Consider the following 19,846-nt stretch of genomic DNA (forward strand, 5'->3'; position numbering starts at 1 on the left):
CGTCCGTTATTAAGCCGCCCTGAACGCCACGCTCTGCAAACACAGAACTGCAAGACAGACCGAAGACACAATGGGCGAAAGTGCTTTCCGTTCGATTCTCATCGCATTGCTTCTTGGTCAAAATTTGGACACGTTGTAACTATTAATCACTGCTGCCAGGGGCTCTGTTGCGCTGGCCTGGGGAATACCGGCATCGTTTGGAGGTTGTCCAAGCCACCGCCGATAGGCTGTTGATTATGCTGCCAACCCATGCCCGTGTTGTGGTTGACAAACTGCGACTGCCGGAACGGATTCGTTGTCCCCGTCGGCTGAGGTGCCAGACCGGCGCTCGTTGCTGGTCTTTGCGGTTGCTGAGCAGCGCCAAAGTTCTTGGCAAACGGATTGGTCCCTGTGGCCATGGGCTGCAACGGTGCGGCTGGCGGAGGAGATTGGAACGGAGACGGGTTGCCAGTTGCCGAAGCCGAGCGAGCGAATGGGTTGGTAGATGTGTGTTGCGGCTGAAGTGTAGGCGGACTCGTAGGTGCGGACTGGGCGCTCATACCAGTCGGCTGCCCTGTCAGCATGGATTGGCGGAAGGGATTGGTGGTTTGCTGGGGTGCTAGAAGGTTGGGCATTGATGCGCCCGTCTGGAACGAAGAAATCGCAGACTCCTGCGGTATAGGAGCCAACGAGTTCTGGTACCCAGGCTGTGCAGGCTGGGGCGTGTAACCACCGAAGCCAGCGCCGGTAAAAGAAGGCTGCAGCTGTGGCGGAGGGGCTTGTTGCTGTGGTTGGAAATTCCCCATGTGCTGTTGGAAAGGATTCGTCGCCTGGAACCCTGTTTGCTGTGGTGCGAAGCCATTCTGGAAGCCTGTGGGTTGTTGCTGCTGAAAGCCAGTCTCCGGTCCCCAAGGCGAGTTGCCCATCTGACCGGGCTGAGCGGTGGGCTGTGCGCCCAGCGGCGTCTGGTTCTGCTCTATCGAGTCAAAGAAGTCGATCAAGTCGGTATTCGGGTTCTTAGCCGGCGGTGGCTTGCTTTCCGTAGACGACGATCCGTTGGCCGTGGGGAACGGCGAGTTGGAGGCTGGTTTGGAAGCGGTTTCGCTCTTCATCGTGAAGAACGGTTTGGACGCCCCTGAGCCTCCTCTGCCCTTCTTGGCCTCCAACTCGGCCAAGTACTGCCTTCGGTGGATCTCGAAATCGGTGTCGTGGAGGTAATCCTCCAGCTGTCGTCCGAGATTCACGGGGGCGTGCTTCAACTTAGGGACCTCGACCCTTGTGTGGTGCTCGTATTGACGGGCCACGCCGAGGTACTGAACGACCACGTCCGTCTGTTTGGTGAAATTGCGGTAAATATCCATAGCTCTTTCCGCGTCGACCTTGGACATCTCAAAGAAGTGACCTAGACACCAAAATTAGTTGTTGGTACAGCGTCGGCCTTCGCACACCTTACCTAGGATATTGATGAGTGCCTGGTTGAGCACCTGGAACAAGGCCAGCAGATCCAGCACCAACAGCCTGAAGACCGTAATTGTTATTTCGTTCTCCGGCTCGTTGTCCATGACCTAGCCTCCTGTCAGCCATAAACTCCAGAACGTTGGATGGGTCTACAAACATCGCATTTGAGGAGGGCCGTGAGCTGGTTCTGAATAGCCTCCGTCTCCCTCAACAGGCCCTTGTCCACGGACAGCGTATCCATGCGGCTCTCCCTGCCCCTCACCCAGTCGATCTTTGTGTCACGATATGCACGCGCTCGTTCCGATAGGTAGTTGGAATAATGCCGTATGTTCCGTCCCTGAGTCTGGGCTGTTGGCCATGGATCAGTAACTTGTCACAAGAAATTTGGGACATGACTGCGAGTTCCAATATCCGCGAGGCGGGCGTGTACCGACCATCAGAGAACATGCTCACTGCCAACATATTCCGATGTTTTGACAGATAAGCCAGCGTTACATCCGGCGAGCCCTCCCTAATCATCAGGTGCACAGTAATCAAGCTCTTGAAGACAACGGTCCATGTTGAATCTCTCAGCCGGTGCTGCAGCGCGCGGAAGACCTCGCCAACTCCAGCCTCTCCGGAGTGAGTTGCTATCAGGATGTGCTCGATGTATTTCGTCTTTGGGGGCGCGGCCTAGAGTGGAATGGACTGTTAGCGATGATGTCGCCCCCGTCCAGCGCTCATCAAACCAAGGGCGGGTCGTGTCGTATCGTATCGTGTTGCTGAGCCAGCAGGCGGTGACGGACCTTGATCTTGGTGGCGCCCTTGACGGACTTTTCGAAGGAGCTTGCCATCTTGACGCTCTCGGGGGCTGGTGGAAGACGTAAGACGCAGTCAGGGCACGCAGTGCGCAATTCGGGAGGACGTTGTGCAGCGGCAGGTCGTCAATAAGGTACGGAGATTAGTCGGCTGCGAGATTGTCGGGTGGTGGAGCAGGCTGGGCTGAGATGGGCTGCAACCGAGGGAAGGGAGCTGCGGCGTCCTCAGTGATGCGACGGCGGCTGGGGGGCCTGCGAAAATGACAATGACAATGACGATGGGTCGGCCGGTCGGTATTCACGGAAGGCCAAGCACCACAAAAGGGGCGGAGTGAGAGGTGATCTTCGATGCAGTTCAGAGAGCGGCCATGGCATTAACGGGGGCTGCGGTGCGCGATCAAAGCAAGGTGCCCCAAGCTGCGGGTGTAAGCGAATCTTGAGTATAATCTAAAGGGATAATTATGTACGAGTCGCCTGATGGACAACAAAGGCAGGCAGCCTGTGAGACGGTCGGGAGCACAGTCCGAGATGTTTGGTCGACTACCCCGGAGGTGCGACAGTCGGTGGTACTGTGGAAGCAGCTGGACGGGAAAGGGATGAGGTTGACGAGTTCTGAGGTAGCGTCGGTCGACCTGGTGGTTCTTGGCTCTCCCTCTCAGAGTCCAAGGTTACGACTTCCCACCTGCGCTTGCTTGCGGTGGACGGGGGTCGGAGTACGGACATAGTCGCACAGTGGGCAGCATCGCTACCTAGTCTACCACTTGGGTACCAGAGCACCCGGGCTAACGGCAGCACCGACGTTTGGCTAGGTGACCCCCTGGGCGGTGCGGTGCCGTTTCTGGTTGGGCTCGGAGAGCTGAACGGCCCCAGACGCCCAGGGCAGCAGGCAATCATTGACGCAGGGTCAGGAACAGGTGGGTCGGTTACTTCAGACGCGACGATCAATGATTGAATCAGCAGAATGCCGATGCGGAATACAGCTTACACGGAAAATCCAATTGATGCTGTCGTCATGTCACCTCGAGCAGATTTAAGGGTACAGTGTCCGACTCATTACGGGAAGGGCGACGTCCATTCCATGTCGATGTCGCCGTCGATGCCGGATGCCAAATCTCACTACCTCACCGTTTCCAGATGTATGCTACTGCCCAGTGCGGTTTAGTGTCGCGTCCAAACATCAGCCCAAAGGCCATGCCCGTCTGTTTCGTGAAACATCGCCATGACAAGCAGGGACAGCCCCTCAGCAGTCGGTGACTTGTCACTGGGGGAATCAAGGCGTTGTCAAGGCACGGTAATGGAAATCCTTTTCTCCTGTCTTTGAGCAATTTGTATTGTATTGTGAATTTTGGATTCGGCTTGCCTCTCCGTAAAACTACCCACGGCCCAAGTGACCACGAAGTCGAAACGGATGTCAGGTGAAGTTCGCCTGGCTGTCTGGCACAAACTCAGAATGGAACCTTGCGAAAGTATCTTCCATGTCTAGTAGGGGGGAAAGTTGGGTTTGAAGTCTCAGAACTACCGAGCACCAACGATAACGAGCACCAAGTCGGAGAGTATAAAACCCGTCGGCTTGTGTCAATGCTGAATTTGAACGCATGCCCCGGTACACGCGACACTGGTCACGGAAAAGGACATGCATTGGCATTGGTCGCGACCAAAACCATGGACTGGTGTGCGCACATCGAAGCGACCACTTGGTCTAAACACCAGTGCCACCAACAGGCAGTAGCGGGGAGTCGCAATCGTGCGATGGGAACCATTCCAATTCAAACTTGGGTCAGAGATGCCGTGTGGCGTCCGAATAAACAAGGTCAACATGTGTCGAACGCTTATTTCATGAACCCAATCCTCTCGTCACAACCAGGCCCTGGAGCCCACGAGGGGAGAGCCTTGGCTGCAACGAAGAGGCGGGTTCGATCATCTGGAACACGCTGGCTTTCATCATCTGCGTCGCCCGTCAGTAATCTTGTTAAAGGATGTGAAATCTCGGGGTTTGCGGCGTTGCAACTCACATTGTTATGAATTGGAAGGATCAACTTCTTGCAGAAGAAGAGAGAAAATTCAGAAAGCTGTGCTAGACGCGAGCTGCAAGATATGGCCGGTCCAGCAGGCTAGGACCCACCCAGTTTCCCTATTGAGCCAATCATATTGGCAGCCCAGTGGAGCCGGCCGTCACCCCATCGCGCCGGTACATGTGCGATGTACCTCTGGTTCTTTCAAGGTCAGCGCGCTATCAACATGCAGATGCCTCTCTCATGACCTTCAGCGTGAGGTGCTTTCCCACCGTCCACCAATGCACACCGTTTTCTCAAGACATCTGCCATGCGGTTGCCTTCGGCGAGAGGTCTCTCGAACCTGAGGCTGCCCTACAGAACACAATTCAGCCCGGCTTTGCTTCCAGCCAGGCTCAAGTCAAATGATGCTGCCGCTGGCCTCATCCCCCGAACTTGGGCTCGACAAGGGCAAAACTTGCCTTGGTGTCACCGCCGCACCCTGCACGATGATGCAAAAGATTCAGACACACCTAGTCAGGGTGTACCGGCTGATGTAGGGGGCCTTCCAGAGCAGTTTCGTGACTTCAAGGATTATTGTATGTAATATACCCATAGCCCGGCCGGGACGGAGGCGCTTGCTCATGATTGTTGAATAGTCAACGCCCCGGCCCAGTCCCCAGCATTAAACTTCCAGCCGAATCAGACTGTCACTGTCCATGGTTTCATATCCAAACGCAGAGACATCTCATCGAAGCTGAGCTTTGTCAATCTCATCGTGGACCGAGGGCCATCATTCCAATTCAAGTCCTCGTGGGAAGAGAAGGACTCGCCAAAGCATCAACTACACAAGGCTCTAAAACAGGTCCCAGCATGGAGCTCTGTCAGCCTGACTGGTGTTATCAGCGATATGAAGAGAGTCGAAAGGGAATTCGGCCACGAATTCCCCGAGAATATCGGCCATTACGAGCTGACTCTGCAACATGTTCACCTACTTAGCCCTTTTCCTCGGGACATCATCATATCCGAAGGCGCTCAATTCCCACCACACGCTCGGCACCTACAGTTAAGATTCGACGAGGCCCTCAAAACAAGGCTCGCGTTCCGCGATTCCGTCACGGAAATCGCCCAAAGATACCTCACGAAACGAGGTTTCCTCCAGGTGGAGACTCCGATCCTCTTCAAATCTACACCGGAAGGTGCAAGAGAATTTCTGGTCCCTACAAGACGACCTGGTTATGCCTATGCACTACCCCAAAGTCCACAACAGTACAAGCAGGTTCTCATGGCGGCAGGTGTCAGAGGTTACTTTCAGCTTGCCAGGTGCTTCCGCGACGAAGACCTTCGCGCTGATAGACAGCCCGAGTTCACACAGGTGAGAAAGATTTCCCTCCCTCTATCTGTCCCATGCCCCATGCCCCATGCCCCTTGTCACGACCTACTGCTCAAGTTGTATATTAATGTGAGTGGGATACAATAGCTCGATCTGGAGATGTCATTCTCAAAAGGCGAGGATGTGATGAAACTCGTCGAACACTTTGTTAGGAAAGTGTACTATTTCATGAGCACACATTGGCAAACGCGCCAGGTCAATGGAGCTTTGTACCCGGCTTCAAGGTCAGATGGTATCACGGATGCCGATGAATACCCTGCTATAGAAAGAGAGTTCCCACGTATCACTTATCATGAGGCCATGTCTCTCCACGGGTCAGATAAACCAGACCTGAGGATACCGAATAAGGTCCGTGCCTCCATCGTAAGGTGTGTGAGTAGCCACGCTGACAATGACCAAGATCCAACAGATCGATCACATACTGCCACAGAGCTTCACGTCCATGATCTCAGACCTTGAGAACCCTATCGTCGAAGCTTGCGTGTTCCGCTTCGACGGCCCCTCCAAGGACTTCATCAAATCCGTTTGGGACAACCTCCCCAAGCCTCTGCGCCAGAATCCTGACGGCCAGCCTGTTCCCCTCGTCATCGATTCCAGCAAGCCTCTCTCTGGCCTGTCCCCATTAGGCCATGAGGCAGCTTCGGCCGTTCTGGACGCCAGCAGCTCAGATCTCCCCCACATTTCCGGCCTCGAGCAAGGAGACGTACTTGTCATCCAAGCCCGACCCAACAAGCCCTTCGAAGGCGGCTCCACCGCCCTCGGCGACCTTCGAAGGCACATCTACGCCGAGGCAGTCGCGCAGGAGCTCCTCCCGCCAGACAATTCCTTCAAGTTCCTCTGGGTGACAGGTTTCCCGCTCTTCACGCCCAACACCGACTCGTCGGACCCGGCAGAAGGCCAGCACGGCGCCAGCGGCTTCTCAGCCACGCACCACCCCTTCACGGCGCCGCTGAACCCCGAGGACTTTGACCTTCTGGCAACTGACCCGCTGAAGGTCAAGGCGGATCACTACGACCTCGTCGTCAACGGGGTGGAGCTCGGCGGTGGCTCGCGCCGTATCCACATCGCCGCGCTGCAGGAGTACATCTTCCGGGACGTCCTCAAGATGAGCGACGAGGGCATCAGCCACTTTAGCCACCTGCTGGAGGCGCTGAGGGCGGGGTGCCCGCCGCACGCCGGCTTCGCGTTCGGATGGGACAGGTTCATCGCCACGCTGAGCTTTACGGGGAGCGTGAGGGATGTGATCGCCTTCCCTAAGAGCAAGAAGGGGGATGAGCCTGTTGCGAGGGCGCCTGGTAAGGTCACGGAGGAAGAGTGGAGGACATACCATCTCAAGTTTGAAAAGGAGGACTGAGTGGACGGGACATCTGGGCTGTGACATAGGTACGGGGCTGTGAGGCTATCTCCACTCGTTGTGGTTGGCGCATGTGCTGCCTAATGCCTGTACAATGTACATTATACCATGTATAAATTAACAGGGTAAAATAAAGTTGGAAGGGTATATGTGAGCGCAAATACCGGTACCTCATCGATTCTGCACAGCCTTGAGTGAGCATCTCATTGATGGGGTGGCTCATAAGCCGGCTGCGCTACTCTGAGCATGCGTGCTCATTTCATCACGTCCTTCTCCGTAAATGTATATTATGGTCCACCGTTTTAAGGCAGCACGGGGACAGGCGCTTGCGTCCGATTTGGCCGCTTGATGGTATAGGAGGCCGTGGGGACAGAAAGGCCCGCCAAGTGGCTCGGACTGGCACATGCTTGGGTGCATCGCTGACGACACCCCATCCGGTGCCTCATCGCAAGTTCCCCTCAAAAACGTCCGTCGGCCGTCGTTGCGACTCTCCACACTCCGAGCATCGATCATTATCTGTGTAACCTCGTCCAAACCAAGCTGGCACCCTTGTCATCGTTTCTCTCATCCACCTAACGAGACAACTAGAAGAACTACAATAACATGTCTCAGCCATCATCGCCCGCAATCCGCACCGCCGAGGCGGCATCCATCTTCCTCTCAACCCTCACCGCAGGCGGCAACCTGGCGCTTTCTTTTCTCGTAGTGCCGCGCCTCCTAGAGTCCCCCACGCCCCTGATGCTGCGCCAATGGGTCAACAGCTACAACATCACAAAGGTGGTCTTCCCCGCGCTGGGCAGCCTCTCCGGCCTCTCATACCTATTCCTGTCCTACCACCACCACCAGTCTGCCGCCGCGACCAAGGCCAAGGCCTACCTCGGCGCGGGTCTGCTCTGCCTGAGCGTTATGCCGTACACGGGGCTCTTCATCGTCCCCACCAACAAGAAGATCATGCGCAAGGCGGAGGAGATGAGGGGGCTCAAGGCCGTCGAGGGCGTCGAGGCCGAGGACAAGGGCGTCGGGCCCCTGGGCGAGGAGAGCGCCAAGTGGCTTGTTGACCACTGGGGGATGCTGAACCTGCCACGGGGGATCGTCACTGCCGTTGCTGGGATTCTGGGGCTGGCTGCTACGGTTTGAACTCTCCAGGGCTGTCTACGGTGTCAACGGTGTGGCTGCAGGGTTGGGAATCATGACGAAGTGGCTTTTTACTTGTGGGAGTTTAAGGAACTTGATTTACGCGGCGTCATTCTTTTATGGCTTCCTTCTCATGTGGGATCAGGGGGCTTTTGTCGAACGATGATTATCTGTCGGGCTGTTGGTCGGCCCAGACTATAAAAATTGTCTTCTTTTATTATAGTCCATACGCATTCGGCGCATTACAGGACGAGATTTTTCATTGATACGGCTGTGGAACCTAGTAGCTTGGTGCCTCACTATCTAAGGTCCCCAAATGCAGATTACCTCCCTCCTCAAGCAGTATGTCACAATTTTCCCAACCCTCGATCGAAGGAATTACGCCACGAGTCCATCCTTCTCAGTCTTGGTAACCTCCGTCAGCTTCACATTCAGAGGCCTCTTCTCGTACAGCAGAAACACCTTCTGCTTGTTCCAATCCTTGCTGTCCTCCATCAGCTCCATGTCGAAGTTGAGGACCAGCCTCGCGATACAGACTTTCGTCTCCATGTACGCCAGAGAGCGCCCGAGGCATGATCTCTGGCCCAGGCTGAACGGATCTTGAAGTAATCCAGATTAGTAAGTCTTCAACGCGAGGTGAAACCAGGGTGAAGTCGTGACTTACTGAACACATCGTGGTTCTCATCTGCGTACCGAGCGGGACACGCCTCACCAAGCCACCTCTCCGGCACGTATTCCCAGGGGTCCACGAAGTTCTCCTCGAGGTGGAAAGCAGCCCAGCTAGGAACCTGCAGCACCGTGCCCTCAGCAACGAACTGGTCGTCGATGATGGCCCCGCCCTCGGGGACGACGCGATTGATGCCAGCCGGCAGCGGCGGGTGGATGCGCAGGGACTCCTCCACGACGGCGTTCAGGTACGGCAGCCGCGAGACAGCGGAGAAAACAAGTTCCCCCTCAGAGGCAAAAGCACCGCGTACCTCCCCCGCCAGCGCAGCGAACTTGTCCGGGCAGCGCATCAGGTAGTACACCGTGACGGCGAGGAGGGTGGCGCTCGTCTCGCTGCCCGCCGTGATCATGATCTGGGAGTCGGCGTACAGCTCCTCGAGGGAGATGCCCCCCGGCGCCCCGATCTTGTGCCAGATGCCGCTGATGAGGTCCGGCCGGACGTCCTTGCGCGCCAGCCGCCGGTCGACCTTATCGCGGGTGGACTGGGCGTGCGCGAACGCCTGGGCCATGATCCTCCTGGGCACCAGCGCCTGGATGAAGCTGCCGAGGTAGCCCATGGTGGTGATCATCTGCGCGTACATCATGTTGGTCAGGTTGGAGAAGATGAAGCTGATCCAGGGGTGGAAGCGGCCGTGCTCCACGCAGCCGAAAGATTCGCCGAATACCAGGTCACCAATGATGTCCTGTTATGTCATCGTGAGTATATGCAGATATTGGATATTTGTCTCGAGGGGTACCCAGGACTATGATTCAATATAAGAGCTTGGTTGATGTCTCTGAGCAGGTGCCACTCGGTACTCCTCTGAGACTTTTTTATGAGGATATGGGGATGGAGGAAATGATCACATACAAAGGTATAAAAGTTGAACCAGGCCCACATGTCAACGACCTCCCCCCTCGAGGCCCTCTCGCGGAGACGCTGCATCAGCAGGGTGGCGAAGCCGAGCACCAGGGGCTCCTGCGCCCTGAGGCTCGACTCGGAGAACATCTGCCCCACGACCTTGCGGTGGCGCGCGTGCTCCTTGTGGTCCTCGAGCCAGAGGAAGCTGGTCGCCCCGAACATGGCCTTCTCGTTGGCGCCGAGCGAGGACTGCGGGCCCATGAGCTTCCTGCCGCCGCTGCGGCTGCCGTAGATCTCCGTGACCGCCGTGGCCGAGGTGTAGGTCAGCTCCCCCGGGGCGAGGCGCACCACGGGGCCGTACTGCTGGTGGAACTCGAGCATGCGGAAGTGGATGGTGCCCCGGACCTGCGATATCATCTTGGGTATGTTGGAGCCGCGCCATAGCAGGGGGCCCGGAAAGCTTGCGAGGGGGTGGAAGAAGATGTTGTAGATGAACTGGCCCAGGGGTAGGATGATGGCCTATAAGTGTTGCCGTTAGAGTTAGTCTCAGTCCACTATGGAAGAATCTACCTAAATAGAGCAGACAGAGGCTTACAAGAGATGCTCCTGCAAGTAAGATGTGTGATACTGTGAGGTATCCGGAATAAGCCTCCAATATTGGCGCCATGGTATATCACGAGCCTGATGTGTGACGATGAAGCTGTCAGAAGGTGTCAAGAGAGAGTGCCTTGTTGTAGAGACGAGACAATTGCAGGAGAAATGTGGACGAGCATGAAGCAGTTGAGTGAGGACGCCGCCCATTTATAGTAACTAGTCGTCAAAGTGAATGTAGATTCTCTGTGGAGCGGCCAGGACATTCACTCTCCCTTCGCCATTGGCAAAAGTAAATCCTCGGGCAGACAAGGTGAAAATAGCGTGATTTCTTCGCACTGCTCCTTTTCCCAAATTAGGGACGACCAGAAGCAAGCATCCTGGTGATAGTGACAGACGTTCATTGCTATTGCAGACCGGTGTCCCGGGTGCTCGACCTCAATGGTCAAGACGTGACCAACGATGCTCCATCGGCCACCACTACATGGTTACCGAGGCCAGAAGCGGTGGGAACTCACAGTCCAGCCATCCACAATGACTTTCCAGTGATCCGGTTGGTGAAGCTCATCTGCAATGTGCCTTGGTGAAGTGTCGGTATTTGTTGGGCTTACAGGAATGCGGTCCCCGCCGTGGTCAACGCTGTGGTCAAAGCCACATGCATTCCCTAGATACACTCCGCAATATCCGGAAACACGTCGACAAGTCACATTGGTTCTTTTTATGGAACCATGACCCGGCTCTGAATTTATGTGAGGATGCACTTTTTGGGCACTAATTGCGTAGTCAGGCACCTCAGGACTGTGGCTGCCACTGGCTGCCAACGCCGTCCAGTGCTCCTTCAAGCTTTCGACGCCGAGTGAAGCCACAGCTTATTTCAACTTAAGAATCAACAGCCACCTCGCGTATACTTTCACTCTCGTCTTCAGGGTGGATTTGAGGCTTCTGGTATGTCAGTCAACAACTCCTCGACGGGAGACCACACAGTGAGAGGCTCTCACGTCAGCGTCCCTTCGAGACTGCCACGGAAGTACACGCCCGGGCAAAGCAGACAAGAGCCCTTGCAGCATCTATAGACACTTGTATGCGATGAGTTTCCGGGGAACTTCTGGCCCTCACTTTTGCGGTGAGCAGAAATAAAATCCCTGAAGAAGGATCGTAGTAGTCGGCCGGACTCGAGGCGACCTCCTCCCCGGTGTCGAAAAATGACGATTCACTTAACGTCGTTGGGCTGGCGACTTGCTGCCCAGATCGGAAGCTCGGGTCGGGGGGGACAAGCCACTAGTAAGAAGCCCGGCGTGTCTCGCATATTCGTATCACACGTGATGAGGAGGGCTGGCAGGATCGTGTTCCACCGCCTTGCGTCCGTTCCACGACACGTAGGTATGGCGCGGATCTGGGGGGGGGGGGAGGAAGGCGGTTAGATAGTCTGACATCAGTGGGAACTTTTGCGGTAATACCCCCGAAACGAGGGCCTAGTCACTTCTTGCTTGTTTAGCAAGCTCTTGAGAGGGTCTGAGGGAACAGATCTAGAGGCAGGTAAGTGCTGGGCGTGATGGATATATGGAAGTTGTGGCGGCGCCGCCCGAGACAAGCAGGGGATGGACTCAAGATCAATGTGACCCGGCTTCCCGGATCGTAAGAAACATGGCCCCTAGCCTTGTCTATAGGCGGAAAAGGAAAGCGGGAAGCTGGGGTCTCTTCCAATGAAAGCCCAAATTAAAGGCTGAGCGGCTGCCTTCCGCCGCACTCCGGGCCCTGATGACGACTTGGATTTCACACAATGAGAAGTGGGCATGTAAGACATGCATGCACGTTTTCGATGAAGAGTTCGTCAGATATCAAATGCTACTGATCCTATTGCTCCCGGGGAATTGTTCCCGATACGGCAGCATCCCAACGCTTGAGCGAGATCGGAATGGGTGGGAAGGGGGGAAAAAAAAGCAACATCGATCAAGGCCTGCGGCCCAGATGCGACCTCGATCTGCGAGATTCCCAGACCGATCCAATGCAGCTGCAAGATCACGCAGATAAGATGGGATGCATTTTGACCAGTGGAACGTGTGTTTCCACAGCAAGCCTCGAGGGCACCCTACATGTTGACTACCCGAGACTTTTTCGCCGTGCCGTTTGATGTGACACAGGACACGCGCATAGATGCAGCCTCGATCGTCAGGTTCCCTTGCCCGAGTCTCGTCGGGAGGTCATCTGTTGCTGTTAGACCAGTCCGAGTGGCCCGCCTGCTGCCCAATTCTAGTGCCTGTAGGTAATTGTCTTCGTCCGCACCCACTCGTCCAGGCCACTGGAGTTGAACCTCCCGTAGCCGGAGCTCTTGGCGCCACCATGCGGGAGGGCGGACTCGTCGTGGACGCTCATCGAGTTGATATGGCAGGCCCCGGTCTCGATCCCCTTGGCGAACCTTAGCCCCCTCCTGAGGTCCTCGGTGAAGACGGCCGACGACAAGCCATACTCGGTGTCATTGGCGAGGCGCAGCGCCTCCTCCTCGCTGTCGACCTCGTACAGCGCCACGGTTGGGCCGAAGGACTCGGTCTTGTACAGGTCCATGTCCTCCTTGATGCCCTTGACGACGATGGGCCGCAGGCGGGTTGGCGTCGACTCGTGCGCCTCGTAGTCGCCGTTCAGCAGCGTGGCGCCCTTGTCCTTGGCGTCCTTGAGCAGCCTCTTGGTCTTCTCGGCCGCCGGCTGGGTGATGAGCACGGGCGCGTCGCCGCTGGACGGGAAGAACTTGTTGATGCTGGCGAGGAACTTCTTCTCGAACTCGTCCTTGACGGCCTTGTGCACGATCACCCGCTCGGTGGACATGCAGATCTGCCCCGAATTCAGGAACGCGCCCAGCGCGCACTGGTCCGCGGCCAGGTCCAGGTCCGCGTCCTCCCACACGATGGCGGGGGCCTTGCCGCCCAGCTCGAGCAGCACGGGCTTGAGCTGCTCGCCGGCCAGCTTGCCGATGATTCGGCCCACCCCCGTGGAGCCGGTGAAGTTGATCTTCTTGATGTGCTCGTTCGCGATGAGCTTGCTGGTGATGGCGGCCGCGTTGGCGGGCTCGTGGGCGATCATGTTGAGCACACCAGCCGGCAGGCCAGCCTCGGCGAAGACGGAGCAGATGCCCCAGTGGGTCTTGGGGCTCAGCTCGCTGGCCTTGAAGACCGCCGTGTTACCAGCGGCGATGGGGAAGATAACAGAGCGGGCCCCGAGAATGTAGGGGGCGTTCCTGAGAGTCTTGTCAGTCCCCAACTCCCCGGGCTCGTGCACGTTCCCAACGACGTTGCACTGGAGATTGGTGGAAATGCTCACCAGGGCGCGATGGCCAGCACGACGCCAAACGGCTCCTTCAGCACGAGGGCGCCCGTGTTGGGGTCCTGGGGCGTGGGGATGGAGCCCTCGATGGTGACGAGCCTCCCCGCGACGTCCAGGATGAGGTCCTTGGTGACGCCAAGGTTGAAGTCGGCCCACGGCCTCGGCACGCCCGTCTCCTCGACCATGGTGGTCGCCAGGTCGTCCCGCCGCTTCTCCAGGATGTCGGCGGCCTTGAGGAAGACCTCGCGCCGCTTGGTCGGCACCAGTGCCTTCCATCCGGGCAGCGCCTTGGCCGCGGCGTCCACGGCGGCCTGCGCGTCGGCCTCGGTCGCGCTGCTGCTCTTGTGGACGGCCTTGCCTGTTGCTGGGTTGACGACGTCGAAGGTCTTGTCCGCCACTACGTCCTTGCCGTTGATGAAGAAGGGGACCGTAGCCCCCTTGGTGTGAACTGGTATGCCATTTGATGCCATTTTGACTTGACGGTGCGGTGGATGGAGAGTGTGGAGCTTTCTGTCTGCTCCTTGCTGTCTTCGGCCTGGTGTTTGCGGTTTTATATTTCAATGATCTGCGCTTGCTCTGGGGCCAAGAGGTCGCTCACTTCGATGATGTGGATCCTGATGTCAGTCACGGAGTCTTCCACTCATAAGGAAGGTCGAAATAGCTGGGCGAGGGCCGTTGTAAATCCCCCCCTATCATTCGCATTAGGGGTCCCCCAGAGCATAAATAATCCTGCGCGACCAACGTCTCATCGCTCGTCAACTAAGGCCTGGAGCTATCATCCTGGTCGCGGCCCCATCGACGGCCCTGATCAATTGGATTGCGCCAATGTCGGGACGGATAAAATCGAGGCTATCCAGGATCCTCAGACCGATGCCCAGAAGGAGGCCCATCGTTGCCCCGCGTTTCGGCAAGTGGGCAAGGGTTCAAAAAACACCTCCGTGGAGCGGAAGCCCACCCGGCCAGACCAGTTGCCCCGGCCCAGTTTCTCGGTCCCTTGCAGCGGGAAGAGGAGGCGCGGCGAGGGATTACTCTACTCATTCCTTTTCAAACTGTGCTACCTGGCTGGCATCGAGGCAGACTCGGTGCACAGGCCGGGCGGGTGTAACGCGGATCTCCCCTTCCTATTACCCCGGCAGCTCCTCAGCTTGCCAGCTCGTCTGCAATCCCATGAGAACGCATGACCAAAATCCGGTGGGCTTCACCACCTTCGGCCTGGCGGCACTCCTCTATGCACAATATACTCTGCTCCTGTCGATCTACATATGTGTGTTACTTCAAGTAACTGTCTAAGGGATTCCCCGGATTCTCGCCGGTGCCGTGGAGACCAACCCCAACCTTTCTCCTCGAAGTCGCCAAGCTGGGGCCCATCCCAAGGCCGGCCACGCCGAGGGAATTCCGTATTTCCGTCTTCCGCTTACCTACTTGGAAGGCAGTATTGGCCTGCCACAGTTGAGCCACAATTACTAATTGTTTTTCTGATAGAGACCCGATTGACCTACTACGGTCTCCTCTAGACCAGCGCGGTTTTTGGGGGCCTGTAATCTCTTCTTGGTCGTATCGTTCTCTTAGCAAGCGGTTTCCGCTTGCTCAGTCTCTTGCCGAGACATGACCGAGCGGATGCGAACGAAGGCTCCACAGGAGGGTTTTCACTAAGTAAGAAGTGAAAACTCCCGTGGATATGAAATAGGATTGACTGGATTCAGACAGAAGGCCCTGACGTCGAGGACTGGAACTGAGGTCCTGGATCTCGTCAACTTATGCACCTCAGGCTTGGCAGCTTCCACCACGAGCACGAGGACGGCTGGAAACTGTATTGCTCTTTGTGCAAAGGAGTACACATGTCAGCTGGAGTTGTACAGATGTTTTCTGCGAGATATTCTACAGTGATGCTCAATCGGTCTGATTCAACCGATAAAGCTCAGTGCATGCCGTTCTGAGGCGGCACGCTTGTGTGCATGGGTACAAAGTGAACTACCCAGTTGTTCAGGTACAGGCTGGATGATTGGTCTAAGTCTACGAGACTTTTCTGCCACATCAGATATTGAGAGGATGCTTGCAAGTGCCTTTCAGTGGGCAATGGAAGAGAAACGACACTGGAATATTTAGCGCCTGATACCTGCTGTGCAACATTGCCCCATGTGTTCAATTCGTTCCAAGCCAGGCAAATGGATCTCTTTGTTTACACAAATCTTGCGTTATTCCATTCCTTGTGTCTTAACTGATCTTGTAATGACCAAATTGCGGAAAAGTGGTCGAAACAATGCAGCTCTTCGTCAACGTATCCTTCCCCGTCCCTTTTCGGACAAGATTCAGATCATATTGAACACTGGCTCTGGGCTTTATTACTCATTGTAACCAATGACGATTTGAATGGTGCATCAACCCAAGTCACGCTGCTCATCCGTTTGGGTGAAAATATCGACGTGAATTTGCAGATTTCTGCTGCCTCCATCTCACATTCCTCGGCAAAGAAGCTCTCTCTTTTTGCTTCAGTATCAACCGTTGGGATAAGTCGTACACGCAGACATTCCGAGCGCTGGCTGGACATAACGCCCTCACTGCATCGATATGAGCGCGAAAATAGACAACACCGTATCCCGTAGAGGCTTTCACGTTGCCAGCAGATAGTATGGCGCTGAATTGGGGGGGGGGGGGGTTCACGTGACTAGGGGGTCCGTACGTCTATAAAAAGGGTGCCCTCTGGGCCCTTCTGCAGCCAGATTCTAGCCATACGCCCACTTCGAATACAAACAATCGCATATTTGCCAGACCCAGTCTTTCCTGCCACAGATAGCAGACAATGGTTCTCATGAGTACGCCGCAGTCATTGGGCTTTGAGTAATCATATGTTTTTGTGAGACGATGTCTCCCTAACGCCTTCCTCACTATCAACTTGAGCCAATCGCTAGACAAGGTGGGTACCGCAATTACTGTGGAATAGGCACACAAGCTGCAATAAGACTATACAATGATTACACACATAGTGCGTCGCAGACGGCGGGTGCTTGGGAGTGAAACCTCGATGCATCTACGAGTGGCAGAATACTTGCATTGCAACAGGCCGACCTCCTGCTAGTAGTTTCAGACCAGCGTAGTGCCTCACACTATGTCCAGATCTTATAAATAGAGGCTAAGGACAGCTAAGCGGTCCAGTTAGTCTAATGGTATGGCGCCTTGGGTGATTGGCTGCAGCACAGAGGAGATGGAGGTTCAAGTCCTTCACTGGGCAAGCTTTCTTTTTAACTGTAAATGTAGGTAATATATCTTTGTATTCACAAACATATTTTCACATACAGAAATGAACAATGCAGCCGGTTTTCTACACTCTTTTACAGTAGTAGAGGGCCTCGAGACGAAAGCACGATTTGGCCCCAAGAGGTTTCAATCGCGCTTTGGGTCAAGGCAAATCGTGGCTCAGATGTTGTCACGAATCATAGGATGGGCGCGCACAGGCTGGCGGACTTGCCGTTGCCACCTTGTAGTACACTGCTCCTTCGCAAGGACACGCGAATCAGACTGCATCAATATTGCACTTGTAGGTGCGATTCTCATGAGTACCCATGGCCCAGTTGCTGCGAAAACCTTGTAACTTGCCTCATGACACTCCAACTGAGTTCTATATGAAATACATATGAAGCCAATCCTATTGATTTCACACTATGCCGTTGGATCCTGACTCGAACCATGACTTAATGAGTATAAAACGCTATGTTTGTAGCTAGTTCACAGCCTCCTATACTCCTTCGGTGAGGTCCAAGTATCCACAATTCGAGGCAAACACGGATCAAATGACCTGCTCGACAAGTTGGAAAGTCTGGCCGAAGCCAAGGAAAATCATTTTCCGAGTAGCCCGATGCCTAGTGAATCGTTCACTGGGCATTCTTGGTTCGTGAACTGCTGAATTGTCACGCAAAAGTTTGTTTAATGTCTTGGTGGAGATCCGACCCGGGTGTGGCCTTGGGAAGAGGGCGTCAATTATATGAAGTATCAGGCGCCCAGCTGGTGCTCAGCTCAGCTAGGATCTGGTTTTCAAGCATCTATCAAGCGCAACGATTGCATGAAAGAGTTGTGACTCCCAAGAAAACGTTATCACAGAAGACACTGACAGAGGACAGCCGGGTTATTTACGTGACCGACCTCGTGGTGGGCTCCAGCCGGCGGGTGTTCCGCGAGTAGCGCAACATCGCCACCCCACAACTATATGAATTTTGCGCCCCACGATGGCTTCATCGGCGGTGAGATGGCCGAGATGGTTATGGCGTATGTATTTATTCTCTCCGTGGGACAGTGTTTGTCTGTTTCCAGTTCTGACATCCTCAAAGGCCAGGTTAAGGTCTCCTTAGCAGAAGTTTCCTGGTGGAGCAATCCTCCTGGGTTCAAGTCCCAGTCTCATCAGCATTGTATTTTTTGATTGGTTTTTCTTCACTCGGACTCTTTTTCTCTTATTTTGTGTTCGATATTCGGATGTGTGAGTTTTCTCGCGATCATCGTTTTTTTGTGCCCGTCGGCGGACCGAGGGTGGCGGAGCGGCGTTGCAGGGTTGGGGTCTTGGCCCGGCGTCTCATCTCCCACCCACGGCCTCGGGAAGTCCAGACGACCTCAGACATCACGCCAACAGTACTGTGGTCGTGGGCAGACGCAGGGACGATCCGTCCAATGTGTGCCCTCTCGCATTACCCGTGAGCCAAAAGTGAAGCTTAGACAGATCCTGGTGCGGCTGAAAGGACTGCACTATCCGAATCGATGTGTGCCGCAGCTGCAGCTCATGGCCACCCCCCATGCTACCGGAGTCTTGTCAGGCGACGTCGCAGCATAGTTTCATGTCGATCTCGCGACAACCCCCGTACGTCTGCACATCACCAAAGTGGGCAAGGAGCTGGGGCCTCGCAGCCAACAAGACGGTCCATCGTCAGCGCATTGCGTCGCTGCACAGCCCGGCGTCACCACCAAACCCTGTGCTTCCGTCCCATGCCATCCCTTCCCTTGCATTTCCCTGACGGGCCAGCCGAATGGGATGTAAGGGAAAGAGCGATGTGCTGGCATGGCGAAAAGGTTGGGTGGGCTCGTGTAGTTATCCTCAATAAAACCGTCAACTCTTGGCATGCAATCTCCCTTCGTCTCTCCCTTGACCTTTCCCAATGCCTTGTTGAGTGAATGTGACCCGGCGTTCGTTTGGTTTCTCCAGTCGATCATCTTCAGCTTAATTTCATTTCTCTCTCACTTACATACGCACTTGTGGTTGAGCCACAACACCCACCCATTACGTCGACTTCGCACCTGCAAGTTTGATCGCATAATACATACACAGACGAAGATACACAAGCGCACACGCACAACAGACACATACACATAAACACACAGACACAAGATGGACGCCTATCTTGTACAACGGCAAGCGACGCCAACGTCGGAAAATGGAGGCCAGCCGACGAGAACGCCAGATGGCTTCGTCGTCGAGAACGGCCGCATAGTCCCATACTGGTACACAAGAGTATGCAAGCCGCCCCTGCCATTCCACCCTGGAGGACCAACACAGAGAAGCTAACCGTCCACAACAGGAGGGCCTCATCGTGAAGTGGTCCGTCTTCTTGGGTCTCATGGTCTTGATCACCCTGTACATCACAATCGGCTACATCCACGCAAAGAAGAGGATACGCAAGGGCCTCGTGCCGCTCGCATACCACAGGGTAAGCTGCCCCAAACCCCATGTGCCCACTTGCAATCTCTCCCTCCTCTTCCCATCCCCGTCGCCCAAAGGGGCACGTGTGCGTCTTGTACTGACATGACCTCTCCCTTCCCACAGTGGCTCGTCTCCCGCGCCGAACTGGCCCGCGTCGACCCGCGCTACGCCTACCCGCAGGCCACCTACACCAACTACCGCCCCGGCTACTACCAGCAGTACCCACCGGGATACAACATGCAGAACATGCCGCCCCCGCCTCCGATGTACGATCCCAGCGCTCCCAGGCCCCCAATGTACGATGGTCCCCAGGGTGGTTCCAAGCTGGCCCCGACCCAAGACTACGAGGCACCACCACCTGGTCCCCCGCCGGCGCAGAGGAACGACACCGGGTCGTCGAACCCCTTCAGAGGTTAGAGGGGGACGAGTCGCAGGGCCGGAAGGAGATGAGGGACTGCAGGTCTCGAGGTCCCTTGGAGAGCTGAATCGGCTAGCGAAGCGTTGGTTGACAAGTTAATCCTGCCTGGGCAGAGCGTCGTGGAATTGTTTCGTAAACAGGAAGCATGATGACGGCTGCCATTGTCAAT

General features: G+C 55.6%; 6 protein-coding genes across 6 annotated transcripts; 3 read left to right on the top strand and 3 right to left on the bottom strand.

Annotated features, from left to right (window-relative positions):
• Positions 1–146: 146 nt before the first annotated feature.
• Positions 147–2,270, bottom strand: INS49_002344 (uncharacterized protein; the record flags this gene model as incomplete). Its single annotated transcript, XM_043163157.1, has 5 exons — positions 147–1,381; positions 1,433–1,544; positions 1,595–1,785; positions 1,872–2,109; positions 2,223–2,270. The coding sequence occupies 5 exons, from the start codon at positions 2,268–2,270 to the stop codon at positions 147–149; spliced, it is 1,824 nt and encodes a 607-aa protein (XP_043031663.1).
• A 2,380-nt stretch (positions 2,271–4,650) lies between these two features.
• On the top strand, positions 4,651–6,972 carry INS49_002345 (uncharacterized protein; the record flags this gene model as incomplete). Its single annotated transcript, XM_043163158.1, has 4 exons — positions 4,651–4,781; positions 4,967–5,529; positions 5,938–5,966; positions 6,019–6,972. 4 exons carry the CDS (start codon positions 4,651–4,653, stop codon positions 6,970–6,972), a joined length of 1,677 nt encoding a protein of 558 aa, XP_043031664.1.
• Positions 6,973–7,575: 603 nt separating this feature from the next.
• INS49_002346 (uncharacterized protein) lies at positions 7,576–8,109 on the top strand (the record flags this gene model as incomplete). The annotated part of the gene is made up of 1 exon (XM_043163159.1): positions 7,576–8,109. One exon carries the CDS (start codon positions 7,576–7,578, stop codon positions 8,107–8,109), a length of 534 nt encoding a protein of 177 aa, XP_043031665.1.
• Positions 8,110–8,484: 375 nt separating this feature from the next.
• Positions 8,485–10,340, bottom strand: INS49_002347 (uncharacterized protein; the record flags this gene model as incomplete). The annotated part of the gene is made up of 4 exons (XM_043163160.1): positions 8,485–8,705; positions 8,771–9,515; positions 9,683–10,192; positions 10,269–10,340. The coding sequence occupies 4 exons, from the start codon at positions 10,338–10,340 to the stop codon at positions 8,485–8,487; spliced, it is 1,548 nt and encodes a 515-aa protein (XP_043031666.1).
• A 2,174-nt stretch (positions 10,341–12,514) lies between these two features.
• Positions 12,515–14,049, bottom strand: INS49_002348 (uncharacterized protein; the record flags this gene model as incomplete). Its single annotated transcript, XM_043163161.1, has 2 exons — positions 12,515–13,493; positions 13,577–14,049. The coding sequence occupies 2 exons, from the start codon at positions 14,047–14,049 to the stop codon at positions 12,515–12,517; spliced, it is 1,452 nt and encodes a 483-aa protein (XP_043031667.1).
• Positions 14,050–18,947: 4,898 nt separating this feature from the next.
• Positions 18,948–19,676, top strand: INS49_002349 (uncharacterized protein; the record flags this gene model as incomplete). The annotated part of the gene is made up of 3 exons (XM_043163162.1): positions 18,948–19,070; positions 19,138–19,266; positions 19,383–19,676. 3 exons carry the CDS (start codon positions 18,948–18,950, stop codon positions 19,674–19,676), a joined length of 546 nt encoding a protein of 181 aa, XP_043031668.1.
• Positions 19,677–19,846: the final 170 nt, after the last annotated feature.

The sequence above is a fragment of the Diaporthe citri genome (assembly GCF_014595645.1).
Source record: "Diaporthe citri strain NFHF-8-4 chromosome Unknown scaffold_1, whole genome shotgun sequence".
In the NCBI taxonomy this organism is placed as follows: domain Eukaryota; kingdom Fungi; phylum Ascomycota; class Sordariomycetes; order Diaporthales; family Diaporthaceae; genus Diaporthe; species Diaporthe citri.